Source organism: Harpegnathos saltator, unplaced genomic scaffold (genome assembly GCF_003227715.2).
Source record: "Harpegnathos saltator strain DR-91 unplaced genomic scaffold, Hsal_v8.6 scaffold1, whole genome shotgun sequence".
NCBI classification, from domain to species: Eukaryota; Metazoa; Arthropoda; class Insecta; order Hymenoptera; family Formicidae; genus Harpegnathos; species Harpegnathos saltator.
Window position 1 is genome coordinate 1,107,496 of NW_020229872.1, and position 27,990 is coordinate 1,135,485.

At 45.5% G+C, this 27,990-nt stretch overlaps 1 protein-coding gene across 2 annotated transcripts; it reads left to right on the top strand.

The window, feature by feature from the left end:
* The first annotated feature begins 64 nt into the window (after nucleotides 1-64).
* Nucleotides 65-27,890, top strand: LOC105189012 (acyl-CoA Delta(11) desaturase). Of its 2 annotated transcripts, XM_011150814.3 has the most exons (7): nucleotides 65-556; nucleotides 16,776-16,881; nucleotides 18,956-19,599; nucleotides 23,026-23,156; nucleotides 24,689-24,894; nucleotides 25,528-25,713; nucleotides 26,177-27,890. In XM_011150814.3, the coding sequence occupies exons 3-7, from the start codon at nucleotides 19,311-19,313 to the stop codon at nucleotides 26,487-26,489; spliced, it is 1,125 nt and encodes a 374-aa protein (XP_011149116.1). In that variant the 5' UTR covers nucleotides 65-556; nucleotides 16,776-16,881; nucleotides 18,956-19,310; the 3' UTR covers nucleotides 26,490-27,890. The 2 variants fall into 2 exon arrangements, with proteins under 2 accessions (XP_011149116.1, XP_011149115.1); XM_011150813.3 differs by lacking the exon at nucleotides 16,776-16,881.
* Nucleotides 27,891-27,990: the final 100 nt, after the last annotated feature.

A 27,990-nucleotide genomic window follows, 5' to 3' on the forward strand; every position in this document is an offset into this window, starting at 1 on the left:
CGTTGAAGTTACGAGACAGGGTAGGCAAGTGCCGCGGGAGCCGGCGGCATTCAGTTTGCAATCGCCCGCGCGTCTCGCCGGCGGGTTTTTCCTCTTCCTCATCTGCTTCACTGGCTCGCGGCACTGTCTCGACCGGCGGTGTGCCTCGCGCCGATTCCCGAAGCGAGACGACGACGGATCAGCTGCGCAGGAGTCACACACAGGTCGCCTTTGCAGCGGAGGGCGCGACTGAGACAGGAGGCGAGCGTCGTCCTCGAGAACCTCAGCGAACACCTCGGGGAAGCAGCCGCCAGCGTGCTGCTCGAGACGTCGCCTACCCGGCACGTGCTCGATCATAGTTGATCGAATGCGAGCGATCCAGCTCGGCTCGGCTGCCAGACTCCTTCCTGCACTCACGACGGGCCGGTAGTCACGTCCGAGCGAGGTCACACCTGGACCGGAGTTATCCCGGAAGGAGGACTCACCGGCGAGCTTCCGCCGCCGCGGCAGCTATCCTGCTCGCGATCTCCCGGCAAGTCGCTCGGACGTTGAACGACCGTCGCGTTATGCGTCTCCGGTGAGTAGATTCCCGTATCGGCGAGGCTCAGCGCGGGATTAATTGATTAATTAATTAAGAGGTGGATTTCACCTCAATTCGCTCGACTTTGTCCGCTGATTGGTCTCTGCTTCTTTCCCGCCGGCGCCGGCGCGGCGCGACGCGGCGCGGCGGGTAAATCCTTCGCGATCGCGACAGTGCGGTGCGAGCTTAATTAAGTAATTAACAACGCCACGTGTGTTCAGCAGAGCTCGCGGGACCAGCGTCACTCGCCGATCCAGTCGTTTGATCTTATCTGCCATTTTATTCCGTTTTTTGCTAATCGCTTACGCGGCTAATTGCTTACGAATTATGCACCGCCGGCAGGTAAATCCCCCTCCCCCCGTCGTCGCAGCGACGTGTGAGATTGATTGATTAACAGCGCAGGATATATTTGGTGGAGTCCGCGTCGATCAACGTCGATCCACTCGACATTATTCGCTAATTGATTTTTTGCGTGCTAACTGTCTCCTTTTTTTTTGCTGTTACTTTGTCGCGACGCGTCGGCCGCCGTCGTGATTTCCGGCGGGGCCGCGTGCGACGACGGGGAAAAAATGTAAGAAAGGTGGAAGAAATATGGGAGTCGTAGAAATCGACGCGATAACCCTCGAGGCGCGTCTTATCGCGCTCAGGAACGTCGTTAATGTCACGGACTCTACACTCGCGAGGTTAGGTGGCTGCTTTCCCGCGAAGTAACGCGCGAGCGCCAGGAGAAGAGGCCAAGGATACGCATCCTTCGAGATCGCCGACCAACGCACAGTGGGAGACCAGATGACATTTTTTGGTGGAAAATTCTCTAGAGATCTGAATTTCCAACCGATCATCGACACCGATGGATGAGGTTGATCCTGAATAAATTCCAAAGAGATCTGTCTAGTCGAAATTTTGAAAAAAATTATCGCTTCAGGATTCATGGGTTTAGAGTTTGTCTTAATAGTCTTAATAATATTGTCGTTTAAAGTACAGTGTCTTGGATCTTCGACTTCAATGGGTTCGAGCCTATGGATACTAAATGCAAGACCCCAGAACTTATAATCACCTTTTAGAAAATTCAAAATTTCAAAACTCATCATTTCAGCCTACATTAAGAAAGAATTAAGGATTAAAATCCCTCGGTTTTGTGCTTAACGGGTCTACATTTGATGTTTTTGTATTTTGAGCATATGAGTTTTGGGTTAATGAGTTTCTGCTTCAAGATCGATAAATCTCGAGAGGTGTCTGTTGATTGGTTTCATACTTTCAATCCGCTGAATACGCTATTAGATAGAAATAACTGTCGAATGATAAGTATTTCACAAGTTTCTCGCGTTTAACGATAATTTTTCCTCTTTTGGGACTAGTAATTCGAGAAAAAATTTTTTTTTAATTTTGACAAGATAGATCTTCGGAATTTATTCAGGATCAACCTCATCCATTGGTGTCGATGATCGGTTGGAAATTCAGGTCAGAGAATTTTCAACCAAAAAATGTCATCTGGCCCCATGTAGTGTGCGACGGCGCGGCTGGTCGATTAGGCTCGCTTTGATTGCATTTCGCCTTTCGCAATCCACTTTTGATGCACACACACGCATGCACGCGTAGCGGCCGTGCGTAACCGCTCGCGGAATCGCCGCTGAAATTATCGGCATGCCGGACATGCGGCTAACGACCGCGTCGACGATAATATCTCAATGAGACGCGCGTAGAGAGAGCGAGAGAGAGAGAGAGAGAGAGAGAGAGAGCGAGAGAGAGAGAGAGAGAGAGAGAGAGAGAGAGCGAGAGAGAGAGAGAGAGAGAGAGAGAGAGAGAGAGAGAGAGAGAGAGAGAGAGAGAGAGACGAAAGTAGGTACATTGTCTCGCGAAACCGTTCGGACGCTTTCTCTTTCTTCCGAACGCAGCCGGGAGTTGTCGCTCACACACATTCTCGCAGATTTATTTTTCACCTATTTATATACCGATCTGCCTTCATTCGCTCGATCTTATTTTAGCCACGCCCGTTCCACGGGTGACAATAGTATCGCCTGTAAAACCTGTTGCTGTCCATGCCTCGTGGACGTTTGAGTCAATTTTAATTTTGCACAAGTGGTACATACTCTTTGCATGTTATTATCGTTATTGCCGGAGAGAGAAGATTGTCCGCGAATCGAATGCGAATTTCGGAACCTGTCAAAGGAACATTTGCATCATCTCGGGAACGGCGGATGTTTCGATCTCCGTCTTCTCCGTCTCTCGCTAATGACAGCATTCTTCTAAATAAATTGCTGAGAGAATCCACCGCTATCGCGTGGACAAGCGGAGGATCGGGAGGGACGGGAAGGCGTGTATTTAGCGTTCGCAATACATCGAGAGAACACGATCCTCGCTGTGTGCGCACGGCAGACGCGCGAGTGACACAACAAACAGAAGCCGTCGAGCGTGTAGTCGTCCGTTGATCATCCTGCAAAACCGGTCACGCGTAACAATGAACTTCGTAATTCGAGTGCCGCGATCGGCGAATATTTCGGCGAGCGATTTTACGACGCTCTCCCCCCAGCAGCCCCCCTTCCGTCGGAGTCCGTCAGAGCACTTCAGCGTCAGGAACGCTCAGGATTACTCAGCTTAGAATTTGATCTAATTTAACTAAAATAATTATTGTAATTAATATAATTATTGCAATCCTCTTCCGAGTAACACATAAACGACTCAAGTACGCAAATAAACAAGCGAACGAATGAAATGTGATAGAGACGAGTTTCTATTAGGGATGAGCATATGTGAGATATCGACATATCGACAATATCGACATTTTCTTTTTTTATTTTCAATAATCGATCTCCTCCGAAGTATTGATATCCTGCTGTTGATAATATCATAATGATATCGATACTTTCATTCGATATTTAATATCGCAATGTTTGATTGGAGCGAACCACTGTTTCGCATTTGGAGTTTAAGGGTCCGAGCACAGACTCTTGCATAACGCATAACGCATAATGCATAATGCATAAGAAAATCACCCAATTAGAGTCTTTTATTTCTAACCCGGGACGGAATGGTTTTAACTCAACAACGAAATAAATTAAAAGGGAAAATACTATCGAGGTTATTGTTCTTACGTTCCCTAGACGAGCAGTTGTGGTCATTGTAATGACTGCAATGTCATTTATCGTAATAAGTATTGTAATAAGTTAGTTTGCAGTACAATTTTTATAATAAACAGAGAAAAGAAATATTAGGTTTATTATAAATTGTGAGGGAACATTTTATTTATTGTATTTAATTTCATTTTCTAAAATATTAATCGCGATATGTCACAATATCATTAATTACTCCGAGAACGTTTCAACAGTATCGGTCGTAAGAACGTTATACAATATATATTTAAAAATAGCGACATTTTTGTTTCGATATTATATAATCGATCGATATTCTTGTTTCGATATATATATATATATATATCGGTTATCGATATATTATATGATACAAATATCGATATTTTTCTGTCGATGCTCATCCCTAGTTTCTATCTCGGATCATTCGGTCCCGAGAAGTCAAGTCTTCTCGTCTTCGGTCTTCAATCCCGCACACCTCGTTTGCTGACGCACTTTCGGCCGAGGAGGGAAGCGGAAGAACAAGAGGGGCGAGCGGGGGAGCGTTGGCGAGTGAAACGGAAGCTGCTCGCGATTGATCATGGTGCATCATCGAGCTGCCTAATCGCGCGTCTTCAGCATCTCACGGCGGAGTTGCTGTTTCCTGTCCGGCGTCTGTGTTCGGGTTTCTGCGCTACGTCAAACGCTCTGCGTCGCGCGTTTCCACGTGGCAGTTCGCCCCGCGAGCGTCGTTTCACCGGCTGCGAGCCTGCGAGCGAGGTGAATTCCATCGTTGATTTTGACGCCCTACCTCGAGAGCCGAGATTCCCTGGAAATCTCGTGGGATCACCGACACGCTCGTTCGTCTCGTTCTCGGCGTCACGTTGCGCCCGATATACGTTGCGCAATCAGCTATTCTCGCGAAGGTCGCGCGCTTACGCAATCTCGCTCTCTCACGTCGTAAACGACGAGGATGAAAGTTCTCGCGCCGGAATCGCGGGATCGATTCGTCGTCGTGGCCGACCTCGAGAGCTTCACCGCGATCGCGATGAAAGAATGCCAGCTCATCAATCATTGCGCGATCGCGCGGGGTCGCAATCGCGGGACGAACCCCGTCATTATCGATCTGTCAACACGACTCGCCGGGATTTCTCTGTTCGGTTTGAAGAATCGGCCGGCCCGTTATCTCGCGAGATGCCGTTCAAGATCGCGGTTCAGCAACGAGTCGACGAGACAACTGCAACTTATGTAAATTATTTACCAGCGCGCGTCGTGCACGATTCTGTTTATCGGGCCGCCGGGCTTATCGCCGGTGCGTCGTGTAAACGAACGATTATGACGCCGGTGAATCGGATCGTCGGCCGAACGTGTCGGCCTCCGGCTAGAAAATAATACTCTTTTGCAACAGCTGATAAGGAACGCGCTGACGAAGCGATGTCTCGCGACTCTTCGCGCCGACCATCGGCTTCTCTCGCGAATGCGACGAGCAGATAATTCGAATAATTCTCGGCGAGTATTTGCCGCAGAAGAGATAGATAGACTGAGAAAAGAAGAGGGGACGGGCACTCAAAAAGAAAGTAATTTCAGCAGAAGTAATTTCAGCACAAGCAGAATCATCTGAATTTTCGAGGATTTCGTCCTCAAGAGGATTCCTCTAAGATTCAGAGGAAAATATTATAAACACATTATTTTTAAAGTCAGAGGGATTATATGTTATATGTACATAATGCGAATCTTATTGATTTTAATAGAAATCTCCTCTTATATACAGATTATTTAATTTTTTTTTAAGAGGATTATTATTTATTCTTACTGTACTTTATTCTTACTGGTTATACTTGGTTAATTTGAAAAAATTATTACAATGTGTAGCGAAAAGTAATATACAGTGGCGTGCAAAACTTTTGAGCCACACAATTATTATTATATATTCATTTCATAATGAGCGTTAAAAACTTTACACATATATATAAACAAAATGTATTTATTTGTCCTACAATTATATAAACTTTACAAACTCTTAATAATTCTAAATACTTTATTTTTACACAATGTCTTATTACAAACAGTGCAAAAGTATTGCGCCAAAAAGTTTTCTTATTCATGAGAAAAATTTATTATTGAAAAATAATAACAAAAAATGTTGTCAACGTTTTTTTAAACTTAATACTTTGTTGCCATGCCTTTAGAAGCAATCACTGCGGCTCAACGGCGAGGCATTGATGCTATTAAATGCTAGAAATGCGATCTTGAGGTAAATTTTGCCATTGAGTTTGCAATTCTTGCCACAAATGCTCAATAGGATTCAAGTCCGGCGATTGCGAGGGCCAGTCAAGAACTCGCATTTTTTTCACAATGAAAAATTCTTTTATTAATTTTGATGAATGTTTGGGATCGTTATTTTGTTGGAAAATCCAACTACGTGGCGTATTTCGAGTTGCATATGGCAGCATATGCTGTGTCAATATATCTCGTCAATATACATTATAACGTCCATAGCACCCGCGATCTCAACCAATGGACCAACTTCATTATAAGGAAATGATCCCCAAACCATCACGTTACCTCCACCATGTTTTACGGTAGGAATTTGGTATCTTGAGTTATATCTTGTGCCTGTCGTATATACTTTCTACCGTCACTTCCGAATAACTGAAACTTTGACTCGTCAGAGAAAAATATTTTTCGCCAATCAACTTCAGTCCAATGTTCAAATTTCTTTGCAAAATCTAATCGAGCTTTCTTATTTTTTGCACTAATTAATGGTTTTTTTACACCAGCACGTCCTAAAAGTTCTATTTCCTTTAGACATCGAGATATTGTACTTCGACTAATATCAGCAAGATTTTCTTCTCGTAGTTCTCGAGAAATATCCATGGCAGTTTTTCTAACATCTGCTATCGACTTTCTTTTAATCATTTTATCGACGCGTTTTGTAGTTTTGCAAGGTCTACCGTTTCGTGGTTTATCAGCTAGAGAGTTCGTCAACTTATATTTAGCAATAATCCTATTTACAGTACTTTTATCAATTAACAAGCAATTAGCAATTTCGCGAGAAACCTTTCCTTGTTGAGAAAGATTAATCACGGATTCGCGTAACTGAAGGCTTGTATGTTTCGGCATTGCGGTAGACAATAGACTGAACCTTAGTTAAAGTAAATATTTACGAAGGAGTTTCATAAGAAACGTAAAGAAACTCCGGGCTCATAAAGTCACAACAAGAATACGGCTCAATACTTTTGAACACATGTAAATATTATATGACTAAATAATTAGAAACTATGTAATTTCAATATTTTGCAACTATACTATTATTTGTAAGAATGTTATGTCAACTATTTTATATAATTAATTATTAGAGCAAATCAATATAATGTCATGTATCTTAAAAAGACACTATGACTCGAAACTTTTGTACGCCACTGTATATATATATATATATATACTTCTGGTTTCAGTTCTACAATAAATAGGCACGGATGAAATAAGGTCGTCATAACAAATAAATTTCCAAGCAATTTTGTTATGGACTTTGTAACTACAAAGATGCTCATTATTGTATGCAACCAATTGTATGAAACATAGTTCAAAGAAAGAATATATTATTCAACTTCTTGCAATAGATTATAAATTGTATCTGGCCAAATATGGCTAAATTATTTTTGTTTTGTTACTGCAACACATATCTTTTTTAGAAAGCGTTCCAAATATTCTGACCCGTGAGCGTATCGTTATTTTTTCATTCATGCCTGGAAGTAGAGCATGTCTGAACAAAAGAAGCAGACATTCAAATCAATATATTCCTCTTCATGTAAGAGGCAAATTAATTGATATAAGAGGAAAACAGTTGGAATAACATCTAATAAATTTTAGACGAACGGTTCACTTTAATCGCTTTATCGAAAGAGGATTTTCCTCTTTCTGCAAAAGGCTTCGCTCAGAATATGAGCCTACGGGAAAAATCACTTTACAAATAGAATACTTTTTTTGGGTGCCGGGAGATTTCGAAAATCATCCCTCCAAGGGGTTGTTCTTGACAGACGAACGAAGCCGTGCTGCTACGCGGAAAAAAATGTTTAGTCGGGCGAATTAAGTTTCAGGTGAAACACGAGCAACTCACAAATTGCAATTGACGGTAGTAGAATTCTGCGTTTAGGTTCAGGCTAGAAATCCGAACAATTTAAATCGAGTTCCGATCGCTTGAGACGGGACTTCTGAATCGTTCGTGCTTTACCGGAGAAACGTTTCTCGTTCGACCGAACGTTTTCCTCCGTGTGGTTTCTCGAGAGGAAAACTACACGGAGAGAGCTTACGAGAAGGACGTCGGAAATTGTAGAGTCGCCATAACCGATAACCTTGCCTGATATTGTCGCCCGCGGAATAATCCAGTTGTTCGAGCCGTCTCGAGCCGCGCTCGCGCTATCGGGATCGTTGGTAAATACAATATCAAAAAATCGCGCGAACCGATCGAAATATCCTTCGCTCGCGCACGCTTTCCAAGACGCAGGTGGAAAAACATCTGAGTGCTTTTTCCGCAAATATGTCCTACATGTGGCCGTGGTTCGACCTTTTTGTGCGTTTTTATGGTGTGATTAACGCCACTCACTCGTAAGAGTTCTTATGTAACGCGCGTAATACTGGGCGTGGATTAGGAAATGAAATTCACCGCATGAATGCGCACTTCCATCTAAATCTGCAAGTCCGCAGCGTTCAAAGCGACAATCGCAACCTCCTCGCGTAGTCCAACAACGGCTTGCTTTGCGCAACTTTTCGGGGAAAAACGCGCTCAGATATGAATAGAACGACTAATTTTATATTCTCTCGCGCGATGGGAAGTATAGCCGGGAGGAGACACAATCGAGCGAGAGAGGCAGACGGGATCTATAGACGATCGATTGTTTATTGATTAATTTTATCAATTAACAATTAAATTATTCACTCTTCTTTATTCGCTCCCGCGCTTCTTTATTTAGGCCATCGTCTCTTATTTCTGTCCCGGCTTTGTTTCCCCTTGTTGCGTAACCAAAGAGCTTCTCCTTTTCCCCGCTATACCAAAGAATTATGAGAGAGAGAGAGAGAGAGAGAGAGAGAGAGAGAAAAAGGACGAGAGCGACGGATAAGAGTAAAGAAACGGGTGAATTGCAAATTGTTGCCCGAAACAATTCGCCCGTCGACGTTCCCCGATGAAAACGCGGTCGCGTTGAGGCACTCCACTCGTTAGCGACTTGCAATCGCGTTGTCCAGCGCTTCGTCTCCAATCGGTGCCAGCAGCTTTTTCCACCCTCTGCGCATCTCTCTGCATCCATCTTTCATGTTCGCGATCGCGTCGCAAGAAAGCTCTTAACAGCTCGAACTGGCACGATGAAGAACGACTCGACCGTGAACTATAAAAATTCCGATTAAACGCACTCGGCGGCAGACGAAGTGAGGTCGAATACAGGCGAGCGAATGCTGGACGGATCGAGCGAGTAATGTCGCATGGAAATCGCGAGATCAACCGAACGATCGAGTCGCGATGGCGCGCATATTTTCCGATATATCAATTGGCCGATATAACATTTCCTCCGCTCGCCGACTGCGCTTTTATCGCCGCGAGGAAACGTGAGGCAGGATTTTCCATTATTCCGGAAAATTCCATTATTTCCGGAAAACCGCGTGCGGCCACACATTTGATCGCGACGCAATGTGCGAATCGAGAACATTTCCTGCATCGGATCTCACCCGACTCGATTCGACTCGAACTCGATTGCTAGTCTCTTTGCACGTTTCTCTCCCGCGAAGAGCGTCAAATGAAGTCAATGCGAGTTCTTGCTGAACGCAAAAACCAGAACTGCCGCAAATTAATTAGCGCGCAACTAGCACTACATTTTGCGGTTACATTCCGATTGTTTTTGTGTTAGCGATGGGGGAGGCTGACTCGACAGGGTTGGTTTTCGTCCGGTTGCCGGGCAGGAGATTAGCCGCACGCTCCTCTCTCTCTCTCTCTCCTATGCATGCTTTGCGACTTCCTTAGGCTGTTCCAATTAAGGGGACTGGAGGATCAGATTGCTGAAAAATCGTGCTTGTTTTTGATAATATTTTGTGACGAACTGAATAAATGTGCAATAATGAAAATTTTAGATATAGTTATACAACATATGAGGAGTAGAAAAATTTTGCTTATTAACAAATACTCGTATAAATATACGATATATATAGCTGAAATATACTTTTCTTTTTTTTTTTAAAGTTATCGTTTTTGCAGTAATATCTCGACTCTCGGTGGACCGATCAGAGCGAATTTTAGCTAGAAATATTGAGGAGGCTTATCATTATCCGATGAACCACTAGAAAAAGAATCGAACAAAATTAACAAAATGGCAGCTATTATTAGGAAAAAATCCAAATTTTTCAGTTCTTTTACAATAAAAAAATTAATATCTCGAAATGAAATATTTTGACGGAGTTGTTCATGATTCACCTGAGAACCACATGAACAAATATTATTGCATTAAAATTTCAAATCGATACGAAGCTCAGTTTCGGAGAAATCACTGCAAAAAGTTGAACAACAAAATTTCGAGAAAAACGCGTTTAAACTTTAAATAGACGTATATTTATATGAATATTTGTTTAAAAACAAAAGTTTTCTACTCTTCATATGTTATATAAATATATGTAAAATTTTCATTCTTGCACATTTATTCAGTTCGTCACAAAATATGATCAAAAACAAGCGCGATTTTTCAACAATTTGACTCTCCAGTCCCTCAAAGGACAGGAGAAGAAATATAGGAAAACGAACGATCGTGTCCTTCGTCCGCCACGTGACTCGTCTCTCTCTCTCTCTCTCTCTCTCTCTCTCTGTCTCTCTCTCTCTCTCTCTCTCTCTCTCTCTCTCTCTCTCTCTCTCTCTCTCTATCTCGGCGCGCCCATCCGCGTTGATTCCAGCCGATGGAACGGTGGCGACTTCAAAAGCGCGAGTTAACCCCGCCGTGGCCCCGTTCAATTGGTCGCCACTTCGCCATCGAGTTCGATCATCGATACACGCGGTATATCGCAGTCGATCGAGCGTCTCACTCGGCGCAGTCGTTTGAACGACCGACGCGGGAACAACAACGTCTTGGCGGCGCGTCTTTCAGTCCCTTCGAGCAAGCTTCTTGAGTCGCCAGAGAATTCGCTGGTAAAAGCTTCCAACTTTGGACGAGAAAACGCCGCGCGTCTTCTCGATTTTAAACGCTGGCGAATGAAAATCGAGCGTCTGCAAGGAAATTTGATTTTCTTGAGCGAGATCGCTTGAGAAGCTCGCTCGAAGCGAGTAAAAGACGCATCGTGTAAGTGTCCCTTAACGCGCCCATTCCCTTCCGCCTTTCCCTCGCTTTGTTCGCTTCTTGACTTGTCTTTTACTCCACAAGGATAGTTCTCAGTCTGTGCTCTGATGCAATTCTCCGAAGTCGCCGCGCCGCGCCGCGCCGCGTCGCGACCTTAATCATTGCTATTAATATACCCGTCGGCTTCGATGAACCGCGCACTCTGCCATTTCCGCTAATTAATCCGGTAATTCATTCGAGAACTCGCAATCTCGGCACAAAGTCGCTCGACGACAACCGCGATAACGATAGTAATAATAACAGCAGCAATATAGAGGGAAAGAGAGAGAGAGAGAGAGAGAGAATGAGAGAGAGAGAGAGAGAGAGAGAGCGCGCGCGAATAGAGTCAGTCACGCCGACAGCTCGTGCGCTGTTCGTCGTCGCGATCAGACGCTCTTGTATTCGAGATTCGGTAAACTGTGATAGAAAACCCGACAAAAACAAGTCAAACAACAATGCGCGATCGATGTCCGCATTCTCCGTTATCTTCATCATTCGTGTTATTACATTTAAGACCGGCTGCTTCTCTCGACTACGTGCGAGAATGGGAGATATCGGTATCGGTCGCTTCCCAGTCGACGTCGCGTCAATGATGTTATTAATGGCGTGACGCTTTTAATTACGTGTTTACGTCTACCAATTCGTAGGGTAATCGCCGTCGCGGCGGGAGGCTGATCGAAGCTTATTGAGCGGCCGGAGTTGCTCGTCGCCTCTCGCGTGATTACACTCGATCTAATTGGCCCCCAGGCGTCGACCGATAATTCCACGCTCGCTCCGACGCGTCGCGACGCGCGTTTAGAGAAGCGGTTCTCTCGCGGTCGGCTTCTTCACCCCAAAAAAAGCATGTAATTTCAGAACATGCGGAATCATCTGAATTTGAGAGGATTTTATTCTTACATATGGCCTCAAGAGGATTCCTCTGAGATTAAGAGGAAAATATTATAAACACATTATTCCTTAAAGTTAGAGGAATTATATGTTATATGTATAATGCAAATCTTATTGATTTTAATATAAATTTTCTCTTATACACAGATTATTTAATCTTTTTTTAAGAGGATCATTATTTTATTATATTTACATATTATTATAGATATATTATTCTTACTGGTTATATTGGATAAGTTGAAGAAATTATTATAATATATAGCGAAAAATAATATATACATATATATATATATATAGATGTACTTCTGACTTTCTAGTTCTACAATAAGGAGGTACGAATGAAATAAGGTCATCATAACAAATAAATTTCCAAGCAGTTTTGTTATGGACTTCATAGCTACAAAGATGTTCACATCATAACCAACTGTATAAAACATAGGTAAAAGAAAGAATATATTATTCAACTTCTTGCAATAGATTATAAACTGTATTTGACCAAATACGGGTAATTATAAAATAATAAAATAATAATCCTCTTAAAAAATTATCTTCGTTATATGTTGTTACGGCAACACACATATCTTTTTTGAAAAAGCGTTCCGAATATTCTCACCCATGAGCGTACGTTTATTTTTTCGTTCGTATCTGCAGGTGGACATTCGATTCAACACATTCCTTTTCACATAAGAGGCAAATTAATTAATATAAGAGGGAATCCTCTTGAAATAAGAGGGAAACAGAATGATATCTAATAAATTTGAGATGAATGATTCACTTTAATCGCTTTATCGAAAGAGGAATCCCTTTTCTGTAAAAAGCTTCGCTTAGAATATGAGACTATGGGTAAAAATCACTTTACTTTAATAGAATACTTTTTTTGGGTGCTCCCGCCTTCTCTTCTTGCGCGAAGCTAACGCGCTCATTGGGCTCAGAGCCATCCTAGGAAACTCGTCGTTTCCAGCATCGTCGGGGCGTGTTCTCGCAAGAAACGTCGTGCCTTTCGGCATATCAGTCGAATTAATTTTGCATCGTTGATACTCCGTAAATTGTTTGTGAAAAAGTTGAAGGGCCACAAATGAACCCTCATCATTCTCATCATCAACGTCAGACTTCGTCGATTCGGGTCGCCGCGCGATGAGGTTTCTGCCGCGTCTCTCCTTGCATGTTCCGCCGTCGTTGCTCGAGTAATGATGATAACACGTAATATGTTTACATACTCCCGGCGAGATACCGCTTGCCGAAGCGAGTCGCAGAAACGATCTCTCTGTCGCGGGAGCCACGCTACCGCGAATTACGTCGTTCCGCTCCTTCGCCGGCCGATGAGTCACGTCGATTATTATATCTTTCAATGCACGTAATGATTCATTGCTAACGGATCGATTCATTCACGGGTCGAATCGGAGCGGCGTATCGCTGCGCGCGGGTGCGCACGCGCGTTGTGGCGATCGGTTATCGTTATCGCTACCGCCCGATAAGAGATTCACGGGCGCAGGTGCGGCGATACGCGATCTCGCGAGTCGCGAGCGAGCGAACGCCTACGATAACGCCAATCTGCGACAACCGGCTTCGCGAGCTCGAATTATCATCGCGCGATTCTCGATCGATCGGCCTAAAATGGCCTTATCGGAAGACGCACGTGTTTATCTCGTCTTTCTCGAGCCCAGCACTGCACGATGTCTCAAGTCGCAGGAATTAAGCGGGAACGATCCAGCCGCGATGTTTCATAAATATTCTCGCGGAAGAATCAACATTGTTCGAACGACCTTTAACTTGACGACTTCGATTAACTTCCCTTCTGCTTTTCATAAATATCGCTGGTATAATATTTCTCGCCGCTTTCTTCCCTCGCTGCGTGTTCTAAATCCGTCAGGAGCGATTTTTAAACACGTTGCGCGACATTATTTGTGCTCCACTTTTCGAAATATCCGTCGACTCGGCCTTTCCTTCAAGTCTGATCAACCGACGGCAATTCGAGAATTTCGAAGAATAGAATAATTTGCCTGTCCTCGTTTTTCCAAATTATCCGTATAATAATATTATATCAAGGGCAATTTTTACTGCGCGACGTACAAGCGAGCTATCTGAAAAATTGTGCGTCGTAAGTCGCCGCGGACGTCACGGCCGGCGCGGCAAACTGTCGAGGAGGACGGGCGCGGTTCTGGAAGGATATCGGGGCGGGAAAACATCTCCATTGATGAAAGGACCTCAAATCCATCCCCTATACTTAAGATCCACGGCGCCACTCTCTGGCGCGTCTCTCCCGTTCCCGACGATATAACGGGTGTGCGACGCGAACGCGCGTCCCTCCCGACGAAATATCGACTCGAGCGAGAAATGAGCGAGTATTTTTCCAAAGTATTCACGATCTCGCGTCTCGTCCAGCCGTGAGATGAAGAATGGCGGCGAAAAGTAACTCGACGGCAAGTAACTCGGGACTCGCGAGGGCGACCGCGAAGGACAAACGGTGGGCGCGAGTGCATTCTCACTTATCGACGATCGAAATGAACAATCGTCGAGATGAATTGGGGTTAATGTGGGGGGGGGGGGGAGGGGCGACCGGTGGAACCGGCCGGCGTTTCACGTGGCCGAAGTGGACAATTAAAAACGAGGAGAGTAGATAAAATAATTGCAGACGGAGCTCGCCGCGAGGGAAAATAGAGCAGCGCGTTGCGACGCGACATTACGCGCGTCATGGGCGCCCGGCGCGCGCTCGTCATAGTCAAAGCAAAGATCGAGGATGCGATAGTCGAAGCCGCGGCGGGCGACTTTACGGAGAAATATCGATCGTGCGTGGCGGACGGCCTCGCCTCGCGTGCCGTCGCTGCTGAATCCCGCAATTAAATAAGCGCTCGCGTATCCGCGATGCGCGACGCTCACGTGGATGACACGTTCGTCCTGTCCTCTTGCGCGTACGTACGCAGTGGCGTAAATAAAATTTGGAGTTGCCCATTTGGTGTTGCCCATTGGTGTTGCCGGATGGCCGCCGAAGGCCTCCCATGCCTCGGAAGGCATTTTTTGCAGTATTATAAGTGAAAAAAGAAATTAGATACATCGTTTATTTTGCCATCTTATTTATGTACAAATAATAAATAAAATTTAACTATGCAATAAAATAATTAATAATAATAATAATAAGAACTTTTTTATTTCTTTTTGAAATATATAAACATATGTACAAAGAAAGAACATTTTATATACACGAATAATATGTATAAATTTATATTTATAATATTTAAAAAGAAAAAAAAAGAAAAATTGTTCTTGGTCCTTGGAGGCCCCGAGGCCCTAACTGTGTTTTAACACCCTTTATTTACGCCACTGTACGTGCATATGATGACAAGTTACGTACAATCGAGGCGTATTTACTTTACAAATCCAGGTCGTGCAAGATTGTTAATCTCGCGGGCAGCGACCATGAAGATAGCTCGACCGGCAACCACTCGAGGAACTCAAAATTGACACAACGAGGTGAGGCTCGTCCCGTCCAGATAAAAGTGTTCTGATAAAACGGCTGTATTATCTCGACGAGAGAATTTAATTAATTCTCGGGGCAAAATACGCGGCTGTAGCGAGGTCGCGGCTCGCGGCAGCCAATTCGAGTCCTCTCGCGGTGAACCTTGACCGAGGTCGAGAGAAAGTCGCGGATGAGAAACGCATTTCGTTTCCGTCCGAGGAAAAGCGGCAAAGACGCGCGCTCCATCACACGCATGAGGTCATCAAACATCCACGAGAAGATGGACGTGTCGTCATTCGTCCGAAGGCGGCATCAACGTGAAACCCACGCGGCCTCTTATACCCGGCGTGCGCGCAATTATCGAACGCGCGTGTTATTGCCTGCGAGCCGCACAACCGCTTCGCCGGGAATTACCGTGCCCTGTTTCGTGTTCCTCCCGGCCGAATACACTCGTCGTCTCCTTCTCGAAGGACGACTCGGGTATATACAGGGTGTACCTTCCGCGAACAGCCGCTTGAGCGATTATTTAGTCCTTCGAAGCGGGCTTCGAGAATTATGTCGACTTTATTCCTAGTGTTGTACTAGTGTTAGACACGCGTTGTATAGGTTAATTAGCAGGTCATCGAATAAGGCGTCTGCGCTCGTAAGATGCGCGGCGATCGGGCGAGAAGACAAGAAATATGTGTCGTAAAAGCATTACGGATTTTATAACCTCCTTTCATCCTTTCGTTCGCGACAAATACGGGGGAAACTCGGCTCGACTTTGTGCACGCACCTTTAGACTCGGATGGTGGACCGAAATCGCATGGATCATCTATCGTAATAGATCGCCAGCCGAGCGTGCCGACACAATTAAACCGACCGCGAAAGATATTCGGGAAGCTGGTCGAGCTAATGGGCTTATCGAGACGGAGAGAGAGAAAGAGAGAGAGAGAGAGAGAGAGAGAGAGAGAGAGAGAGAGAGAGAGGAGAGAGAGAGAGAGAGAGAGAGAGAGAGAGAGAGAGAGAGAGAGAGAGAGACAGAGAGAAATAAGGAATAATTTCAGGCACGGTTCGCGCCGTTCCGACCACCGTATATTTTTGTCCTTCGCCGCTGGTGAATCCCCGGTCGCTATTCTAACGTCGCGTCGACAATCATTGTTGTATGCTCGCCCGCGAACTTTGTACCGCAAGAAGTTGAGTCCTCCGTCTATAAGTAGATGCAACGCAATGGCTCTATTCGAGTCATGTATGCGGTTACCTCCCGCCGTGCGTTTGTTTGTTGATTAAACTGTATTAAAAATATAAAAAAATATATCCGTCGCCACCGCGACTGTCGCGAATATGTTAATACTTATTTTTATAAATTCGTACAATCAAGAATTTTTACTTCAAGAAATTTACTTATATCATACTCTTTGTGTTACAAATTCATATAATATAATTATATAGAATGTATATGCAAGTGCTAATTAATTTTACAGAAACATGTCGTATCGGAAGTTGACACTAGATCTGACTCAAAATGGAGAGAGAGAGAGAACAAGCACTCAGTCAAGACTAAAATAAGATGTTCTAACGTGAATTATGGTACGCGATATCTTTTTATCCTTTGTCGTCCCCTTATTTTTATTTAACAGTGATATTGGTCAAACAGATTTCAAAATCATACTTCTCGGGTAGCAAGCTGTGCGGAGAATCTCATAAATTTGTTCGAGCGTCGTCGGTAACACGCGATGTGAACAGTCGCGGTGTTCACCACGCGTTGGTGTTGATCGATCGAATTTCACGTCGACGACGGAAACGCTACGGGGAATGTGCCACGAGGAAGAAAGACATGCTTTATTGTTAAATACTTATGACGTCAGACACCCAGGTTCATGGATCAAGTCATAAAAACGTTCGTGGAATGACGATTTAGGTGTCGCACGTGTTAAATCAGCAACGGAGACCTTCGCGTCAGAAAATTAAAAAAATGTAAATTATTAGAATATAAGGTTATCCATTATTGAAATGTAACCTTATCGATCGAGTGAAATTTGAAATTCATGTCTTTTGCCGCTATTGACGACGTCATGAGGCGAAAGAGCAATAAATATTCGACGCGCGACGATTTAACGATCGATGTTATAACGATCGTGTAACAGTCGCGCTAAACAGATATTAATATGGATGAAAGGAAAAGAAAATGAATGATAATTAAATTAAATATTCAGTTATTAATAATTATATATAGGAGTTAATAAGACAGCTCGAGCGATTAGTCCGTCATTAAGCGGTAACACGGTGACCGTCAAGATAGCCTCGAGACGAGGGAGATTCGACGCAAATTGGATTATCGATATTTTCCAATCGTACACATTCGCGACTGCAGGCCCACGCAAAAGTTATCGCAGCGACAAATTTCGACATATCGTTTCCTGTGTGCGTTTTTCCGATAATTACTAATCGATAGGTAACAAATTAAAAGAAAAAAAGTTGTAAGACAGCCTTATGGCTGTCAGTTGCTTAATAACGGTTATGTGGCTTTTTCATCTTCCTAGGATTCCTATTTCCTTCGTAGGACATTTCTTTATCTCACGTGGAATATTTTATTATATTAATTTCATTTATTATATTAATATTTCTGTTTACACCAGACGCCCCATGGAGTCTCGCGTCTGCGAGAATAAATATCTGCGACTGTAAAAACTCGTCCGACTCGCGGCACACACGGTAGAATCGTGCGGCGAATTGTTCTCGATCGGTCGATCGATCTATTGTTTCGTTCTATCGCCATGCACAAAGCCTGACGTTCGGATAAAATTAACCAACAGTCAACAGATATCGCATCGCGGTCAACAAATAGCTCTTAATCGGGCAGTAGTCGCTGCCTTGAGAAGCATCCGCGTCGCTCGCAACTCCGCCGTTCCGAGTGAGTGAAATCTCGTCCTTTTTCCGACGGCGATTTCAGTCCTGACGATCCTCAACATCCGCCGAAGGTCGCGCCTTGCGTAATCCGCACTCTCGGCCGTTGAATCAGTAAAGATACTCTTATCACTTATTATCGCGAACATCATTGCTATATTGAGCGAAAAACGGGAAAGATGTCCACTCTTTGGGCAATCAGCGCAAAGAAGTATTCCCTTACATAACCATAACCGTAACCGTAACCGTTCTCGTAATTGTAATCACAATCATAAAAATCTGCCTTTACGATAAAACTTTGCTTAATCTCGCGCGCGCGAGGGGAATATGAAGTGATATATAGAAATAGAGATATTTCTTGCTAGTTGAGCGGGATGTCAAAAGAGAAATATGAATGGCCGCCGCCATACCTCGGCCGATGTATTACATTGATAATAACACGCGTAAGTGTGTACGCGCACATTTGGCGTATTGGCGTTCAGGAGATACGCGCGAAGCGTTGCACCTGTCGCCTCTGGCCTGTTAAGGCAGCGTGGAAAATTGTGTTCTCACGCGGTTATGCTCGGCTGACTCGCGCACGTAACGTAACGTGTTAACGAGACGCAGCCTTGCGATGATTTACATAAACCCGCGCGCTCCTGCCGTTTATTCTTCGCGCGAGCCGCCCCCTCCCCCCTCCCGGTATCGCGTCGCTGTCGCGACGCGAGCTATTATCGAAGGAGCGAAGGAGCAAGAAAGAAATTCTCAATCGTTGCAGGTGTAATTCATCGTCGGATCAGCGTGGCCATTCAACGTCCTGCTGCACAGCGACTTGAGCTTCCGCAAGACGACGATCGCGCGCGATACATCGCGACGATCGATACGAGTCACGTGACGCGCCGCGTGGACGTCGCAGGCAACTTCGCGCAGCCGCGAAGCTTGAAATGTAAAGCGGCGATTGAGCGCAGCCGGACGTCGAAACGTCGACGATCGCCGATCGAGGACCTCGGCAGATGCTCCCTGAGCGCACCTAGAGGAGCAACTTCGCAGAGGGAGAGAGAGAGAGAGAGAGAGAGAGAGAGAGAGAGAGAGAGAGAGAGAGAGAGAGAGGAGAGAGAAGTGACCTGCTGATCATGTCGCCGGACAAGGAGAGGATATCAGCGTGCTGCGCCGCATTGGACGCGCCGGCCGTCCCCGAAGTGGCCACGTGGAAGGCGAAGCCGCTGCTGAAGATGGAAGGTGAAAGGTCGATTGTCCAGAGGAACGATGCCGACGCCGACGACCATGAGTCCGCGGTCAAGGTCGAGTACCAGCCGCGGATCAAGTGGCTGGACCTCGGTGTACAGATTTTCATACACGCCGGCTGCCTGTACGGGTTCTACCTGGTGCTCACGCAGGCGAAGCTGCTGACGACCGTGTGGGGTAAGTGTGCCTGCCGAAAGCTGTGCGGAGAAGCTTCCGCCGAGCTCCCTTCGTTGCGATACTTTCGGCTTTCGTACTTTAGAGAAACGCTCGTGCTACCCTGCCGGTTTTCGAGTCGGTTTCGCGAGTGTTACAATTCGCTTTTCTTCGGGGAGAGAGGTGGTCTGAGGCTTCCAGCTTCTTCTCCATCAAGCTCTCTCCGTCGCTGAGGATTTTACTCGGGCCAGTGAGGGAACCGCGGACGAATTATTCACTAGCAAAATCTTAGCCTCGGTCCTTCAGCATCGTCCTCACCTCGCTGGTCGGAATGGATTCTTAGGGATTGAATAACCGAGAGTCTCAATGATGTCGAGCCTCTCTCAATGTTGCTTGAGTCGATTAAATTATTCATAATTGTACGTGTACGACCGCGGACCGAGGGATTGGTAGAATCGAGGAGAGAGAAGCGAGAGGACTAGGCGAGAGAGACGTTGCAAATTCGGACGGTGAATAAATCCAGAGCTGAATCTCCTTCCAAGTCCTTCCTTCACTCGAATTTAGCGCTTGGACCTCTGCGAGTCGGCTGCTCGAGGCCGCGTCGCAGCCATTCCAGCGAATGCCATTCTCGGCCGCGCTCGAAACGTTCCCGGAACGTCAGATAAAATCTCATTATCGTGAGTTTCCAGCGCATATGAGCGCTTGAGAGACGTGCAATTTATCGGGACGGGATGGCTGCGTAATCAGTGTATACTACGACTACTAGGTGCTTATCTGCAAGCCAACTGACTCATAGCAGCGCTACAGTTGGCGAGTCAACTAGCTCGCGACTCGATGTCATAACATCGCTGCGAGAAAATGATGACTAATAATATCATTATCTCGTCAAAGTTACAGCGTTCGGCTCTTTACTACTCCGCCTTGCGTACGCAAGCACGCACGAGCGCGCACGAAGGCGTGTGCTCGCCTTAGTCGCCGATCCAACTCGCCGACGATAATCCGAATTCGCCAACAGCGACTCTCCGCGGTCGTCGATCGCGTCGCGATCATTCGCTCTTATTCGCTTCCTGCGCGAGAAACCCGAGAATGTCGCGGAAGCGCAGGCCGGCCGCTGCGTCGCGCCGGTGTAATTACGGCGCGGCAAAAATGTAGGTCGCGCCGTTCGACGACAATAAACGACCAGCATGGCGATTCACAAAAAGCTGCGTTGATGAAGCTCCGGCTGGCACACACCGGAAAGCCAGCTCGATCCGCTCCTTCCTCGACAATCTCTCGCCTTCGCGACCTGTTATCACTCTTTTTACCCCCTTCGTTATCTATCCGTTCTCCCTGCAAAGATAGAGAGAGAGAGAGAGAGAGAGAGAGAGTATACTATCAATATTCACAAATCTTCGATTGAATTGAAGGGGCCTTCGCCCCCCCGCACCCTCCCTCGAGAGTCAACGGGTGAAACTTGCTTCATGTGGAAAGTCGCAATAAGTCGCAAACTCACATGTGACTTTCCATATGAAGCGAGTTTCACCCGTTAACCCTCGAGGGGGATGCGGGTGAGGGGCCGAAGGCCCCCCGCATCCCCCTCGAGGGTTAACGGGTGCCCCCTTCGGTGTGTATGTGTATACATGTTCGGTGCAAACTCTTATCACTAACTTCATTTGTTAATAACTTTTTAACGAACAGTGAGCACGAACTAAAACTTTTTGCATATTACTCGGGAAGTTTATGTTAGTTACGAGGCATGTTTATGTCGCTAAACTTCGTCGATATAACAGCTTTCCTAACCTGAATTATGATCTGCTTTAACGCTTCATATCTCGCTTCGCGGAACTGAGCGACGATTTTGCCACAGTAAAAAGTTGTTTCTCGTATAAAAACGCGTCGAATGAGCCTAGTCTCATTAAAATCGGAGCTGACTGTGTACTTCTAAATATTTGCCGATTAATTAATTTTCATTGACTTAAATTAATTTCTTAAAATTAAATGATTAATTAATGAGAAATTAAGTAAGTCGGGAGGAGGTCAGTTTCGCGTAAAAGAACGAAACATCTCAGCAGCCCGAAAACTTTCGCTTCAGCTCGCAGAGCGTTTACGCGCATGCAAAACAATGTTAATTGTCGCGGCTGAAACTCGACGGTCTCTCTCATTAATCTCTTTGCCGCGAGAGCGATTGGTTTGTAAAAGTGCTATTTAAAAGGACGATCATCAAAGTTAGTCAGATCGTCAGATTCTCCGTGCGGAACGTGCAAAACTGTACTACGAGGACTCCGCTAATCGCGCGCGATCCTTCCCCGCCGTCGCGTGTCCTTCGCCTTTTATTCCTCCCGACGTAATTTATACAACTTGACCATCTCTCCACGTCATCACGTCGGGCGCGTGTATCAACAATACACCGACCATTTTGACCATACAGTCGTAAAGACGACGCCGAGCGTCGCCGATGCACACGTTGAGCGCCGAGACGACGGGCGCCGCGTCGGCTGTAATGATTAACTCGCGTTTGCACGCTCGTATATAGATACGAGCCGGCTCCGAGTTTTGTCGCATTCTACAACGCCGTTAGCGATAGCAAATAAGCGGAGAGCTGGAACGCGCGCGCAAGAGAGAGAGAGAGAGAGAGAGAGAGAGCGAGCAAAAAAGAAATAATAAAACCGACTACGCAAACGCGCGTTCGTGTATGATTGATACTCGAGCGGGTGTAACCGCTCGAGTATCGCATACCTGACGGGTGTAAAACGTAAGAGTAAACCGCGATAAGGATAACGCGTATTGGATTTTCGCTCGACGGTGGCATCGAGACCCGCGCGATCCCTGCGATCGACATTCCTCCCAGTCGCTTAACTCTTCAATATTTCGTTCGTTCCATTGTTTACCACCATGTCACTGTGAGTTGACCCAATTCGAGGCATCGGTCCGGTTCGGAGAGCCGAAAGGACGACCGTACAAGGCAGTTTCATCGTTGTCCTGCGTTGTTTCCATTTTGCCGGCTCTGGAAATCTTGACGGGAGATCGGGGACTCGAAGATGCCGAGGAGAAAGGAGCTGCAAAGACGAAGAGACAGCAACCGCGTGGCCGATGTGATATGGATAATATGGATTTGATTTTAAGATCCAATTAAATTGCATTTGATTAATGAACGAGACTAAATTCAGGGAAGTAAGCGTCGAATTCTCCGGTACTTTGTTTCCGGGGGGACTTAATGGCGTTGCGAGTGATTCATCCGCAGCGTCAATCATCGGGACAGTGTCCTGTGTAATGTTGTGTTCAGGACTTCAGGACTTTCTCATTGGTCTTTAAATTCGACATAAGATCGCGCCAAGTGGAAAGGGTGGTTGACGTAAAACCGACATTTCGGGACGTCGCTTCGCTTAGCTTCTGCTCGAAAGCGCGTCTTTCAACGCGCATTCTGAATACGAAGACATTTTATGGTTACACGAAGTGCTTTTATGGTTGCAGCGTTCGTAACAATTTATACGTCCGGCTTCGGGATTACGGCTGGCGCCCACAGGTTATGGTCACACAGGGCATACAAGGCGAAATGGCCGCTGCGTCTGCTTCTAGTCTTCCTCTTCACGATCACAGGACAAGTACGTAAATCCTGCCGCTCCGCGCAGGCAGCGCGTTTCTCCGCTCGTCGCTGCAGTGATTTCGTAGTATAATTCTCACGTGAGAGAAAGCAAAAGCACTCGGCGAGTTTCTACGAGCTTCTGCCTGCCGAAAGCAACGCGAAACGGCGCAGCCCGAATCGAAGGTCGAGGCGAGACCCTTCCAGAATTTATTAGGTATTTGAATAAGTTTCCGCCGTTTATTGATAGATGAGATAGTACTGTGTGCGTGTAGTTTAAGATGGTAATACATTCATATAGAAGTACTACAATCATGGTTTAATATTCAGTATTGCCATTTGATTGCAGTGTAAACGACGAATATTTCTACTGCTACTTGAAAATGTCGAATTCTGTACCGACAAAACAGCATTTGCGAGAGGCCTTACTCCATTATTTCATTTTAAAGAAAAGTGCAGCTGAAAGTTATCGTTCGCTAGTGGAACATTATGGTGACAATGCTCTCTATCCGAAAGAAGTTTTAGAGAATGGTTTCAACGGTTTAAAGATGGCGACTACGACGTGAAAGACAAAGAACGCTCTGGTGCACCAAAAAAGTTTGAAGACGAAGAGTTGGAAACATCACTGAACGAAGATCTACATCAAACGCTCAAGGAATTGTCAGAATCATTAAATGTTGATGAATCGACTATAAGCAAATGCTTAAAAGCAAAAAGGATTCATTCATCAACAAGACTACTGGGTGTCACATGTTTTGAAAGATAGAGACGTTGAAAAATGTTCAACCATGTGCGAATTATTGCTTCAAAGACAGAAAAGAAAGTCATTTTTGCATCGAATCATTACTGGCGATGAAAAATGAATGGTTTCATCACGATAATCCAAAAAGAAGAAAATCATGGGTAAAGCCTGTTGATCAGCCATCAAAATCAACGGCAAAACGGGATATTTATAGAAGTAAGGTCATGCTGAGTATTTGGTGAGGTCAAAAAGGTGTGATATACTACGAGCTGCTGAAACCGAATGAAACCATCATTGCTGTTCGCTATCGAGAACAAATAGTCGATTTGAGTCGATCATCAAGAGAAAAACGTCGAAAAACGAGAATATGCCAAAAGGCATGACAAAGTCATTTCTCAACATGACAATGCGCCATCGGACTACCATCTGTTTTGATCGATGCAACATAGTTTTTCGGAGCAGCTTTTCACTTCTTATGAGGATATCAGAAATTGGCTCGATGAGGATCAGCTCAAAAGAAGAACATCTTTTTTATCGCGAAATTCATTTGTTGCCTGAAAAGTGGCGAAATGTTATAGCTAACGACGGAAAATACCTTGAATGATGTATTGTTTATTCTTCTATTTTACTAAGTTATATAAATTTGGACAGAAAACGGCGGAAACTTACTCAAGTACCTAATAGCTATCGACGTCGCGAACGTCCGGATGGGGAAGAACCTCCCTCCTCGTCGGAAGGATGACTCAATTCGGTTTTCAGTCAGGCTTTTCCTCTCAGTCAGGCTAACATTCTCCATGTTCTCTCCCCCGCAGAGACATGTGTACGCGTGGGCGCTGGATCACAGGGTGCACCATAAGTACAGTGAGACCGACGCGGACCCGCATAACGCCAAGAGGGGTTTCCTGTTCGCCCACGTGGGGTGGCTGTTCACGACACCTCATCCCGACGTGGTCGCCAAGCGCACGGCGGTCGACATGAGCGATCTCGAGGCGGACCCCATAGTAATGTGGCAAAAGAGGTGAGAGAGTTCGGAGAAAAAGGCGAGAGCGAGAGAAAGAAGGAGAGAGACCTTTCCTCTCGAAGTGAGAGACATACGTAACACGCTCGCTCCACTCGAAATTCTTGCATATTGAGGTGAACGGACAATCGCTTTCAAGAAACACATACACACACACACACATTGAGAAAAAATTGTATTAAAATTAAATAAATATTTGTTTTCTAAAGTTCAAGGAAAAAAGTTTACATTCGGAACCATTGTATTTCATTTTCAGAAATTAATCGCTTAATTTGAATAAATGTATTCACAGTCGTATTCGAATATCGTAAACAAATATTTATTTAATTTTAATACAATTTTTTCTCAGTGCACTTTCGCATTTAAAGAGGACGGTTCCTCGATGTAAAAATATGTAAATTAATATAAACGAGTATATGTTGTGCCCGTTGAATAAGTGTCTTTTATCTTTTTGGTATATTTTTCTTTTCTTTCCTCAGCGTGTTTCGCAATTTGTTGCTCGAATAGATCAGTCGAGAGAGTTCTCGCTTTCGACCTGCTGGAAGAAAATTCAGTTTTCCCTTCGCCACAATCGTGACACTCGTCGTCCGGTTTACGTAGGTCTTTGGACATTTATTCATTCGATCTCCGCAGGTTGTACATCCCTCTGTTTGCGCTCCTGACCATCGCACTGCCGGTGGTCGTGCCTTACTACTATTGGTCGGAGTCATTGTGGATCTCGTTCTGGGTGAACTTTAACTTCCGCTTCTGCGTGACGCTGAACATTGCCTTCTTCGTCAACAGCGTGGCGCATATGTGGGGCCAACGGCCATACGACAAGTACGTGTCGAGTCCTCAAAGACCGTAACATGTTCCAATTTGGAATTGGCTAAGTCGGAAAATCGGCTTCTCGCGCGCACTCAATCATAAGCAAAGATAAATACAAGGCGAGCGATAGGAGGAAAGTGGAATCGAAGGAAAGCTGTTCTTTAACAAGCTTCTCCTCCCATACAGCACAAAAAGTTGCAGCAACATTGCTACAATGTTGCAACAATATTGCAATGTTGCAGCAATGTTATTGCAAATTTTGTGCTATATGGGAGGTCCCCTCGCATACAACACACAAAGTTGAAAAAACCTTGCTGCAACTTCTATGCTGCATGGGCTTCAAAAGGCTGTTCTTCCACAAGAGCCTGTTGAAAAAAAAAAAAAAATTCGGCAGACGATTGACGGGAATTCTCTGTCGTCGTCCAGTCGAGAGTAGTAGAGAATCCTTAATGAGATCGCGCTCACTCCTGTGCAGGAACATCTCTCCGGTGGAGAACGTCGCGGTGTCGATCGCGGCGCTCGGCGAAGGATGGCACAATTACCACCACGTGTTCCCGTGGGACTACAAGACCGGCGAACTCGGCGACTACTCCTTCAACATCACCACCGGCTTCATTGACGCGTTCGCGCGGATCGGCTGGGCCTACGACCGGAAGTACGTCTCGCCGGCGATGATCCGTCGTCGAGCGTACCGGTCGGGCGACGGCAGCCACATCTGGGGCTACGGCGACGTCGACATCGTTAAAGAAGATTTGGAGGAGCTGAGGATGATGGAGAAGCGCGAGTAGTGAGAGCGCGCGACTCGTCATCGTAGCGACCGGATCCTCCCGGCGATGACGAGGACCACGAGGACTGGCGTTTCCTGCGAGTCGCGCGCAGTCGAGCCGCGGTAGTAGACCATTCCCGATAACTCTGCGTTCCATTAGAAGATGTTCGGTGGCAATATACACGGGGGTACACAAATATCGGGAAATTATTTATATTTATACTGTTAATGTTTGTGTGCGTGCGTGCGTGTATGTGTGTGTGAAAGAGAATGAGAAAGAGAGAGAGAGAGAGAGGATATTTTAATCGAGAAATGGAAGAGCACGGTCGATTGGAGGTCTATAATTGTATAGAGAAGCTGAACATCTCTTCGAGCCACGCGAATCACGAAGATCTCTCGCGAGAGGTTCACGGATTGGTTTGTGATTTACGATGACCGAACGATATGTATGCATATGTGTATATGTATATACACTTGAAGAAATTTCTTAGAGGTAGCGCTGGTCACAGGAGATCGATCGTCCGCTTCACGGTGAAACGAAGTTCGTACGACGGCAATCCCACGCGGAGATTGATATATCGGAAGTCCGCGCGCAATCAAGGGTCCAAATCTGATACAAATCACACACGATACAAACGAAGCGTTATTCCTAACAACTGGTAGCTCTACGATAAATTCGGAAATCGCGAATGCGTCCACTTGGTCGAGACGTGAAAATAAATCGAGCCGGTTTGTTTTCCGATAAATCTCCACGTTCTCCAGAGACGTTGTCTCTTCGGCTTCCTCAGCTAAAAAGCCCGCACTCTCTGACACACCGACGACACTCGATGTGAGACAAATAACGTCCTCGATGGAGTGTCCACCATACATAGTTCCTAATTCGCGCGAGCGTGGGTCCCATTAACGTCCCTAACGCCTTCCTCCTCTCGTGTCCCTCGGTGCGACTTCGATTTCTCAAAGAAGAATAAGAAGCTAACGCAAGCGTATACCAAAACAATACATCCACGTCGAGTCGTCTGAGCTCGCGCCACAACTCGAAAATGAAAGTCTCTGCGCGTGCAGCACGATTCCAACGTCTCGTCGAACACGTATACGTCGAGTATGATGTAGTCGTAAGTACGCGAGAATACATTAGTGAGAGCGTAGCAACGCAAGCAGCCGTGTGCCTATTGTAATTGATGTAGTTGCTAGCATGATCCACTCGATTGTTAAACGTCTATTCGGTCGGGCGCATATTTCTACGCCAGCTAGGTGCACACTAAATGTTAACGAACTTAATGGCGCATTCGCGTGAATGCGTTTTAACCCATCGATCAACCGAGGTTCTTCGGTCGAATTCACGAGTAAGCTTTGTGATTGGCTTGTAGTCTTGTGACGTCATCAATCGGCTGGGTGGGTTAAAATTCATGAATTCACTTGAACACGCCATAAATGTCCACATGCGAATGTCTAAAGTCTGCTGTCCGATATATACGCCGTGAAAAAAAATCGTGACACTCCGAGCGCGTGTTCATTAACGCGAG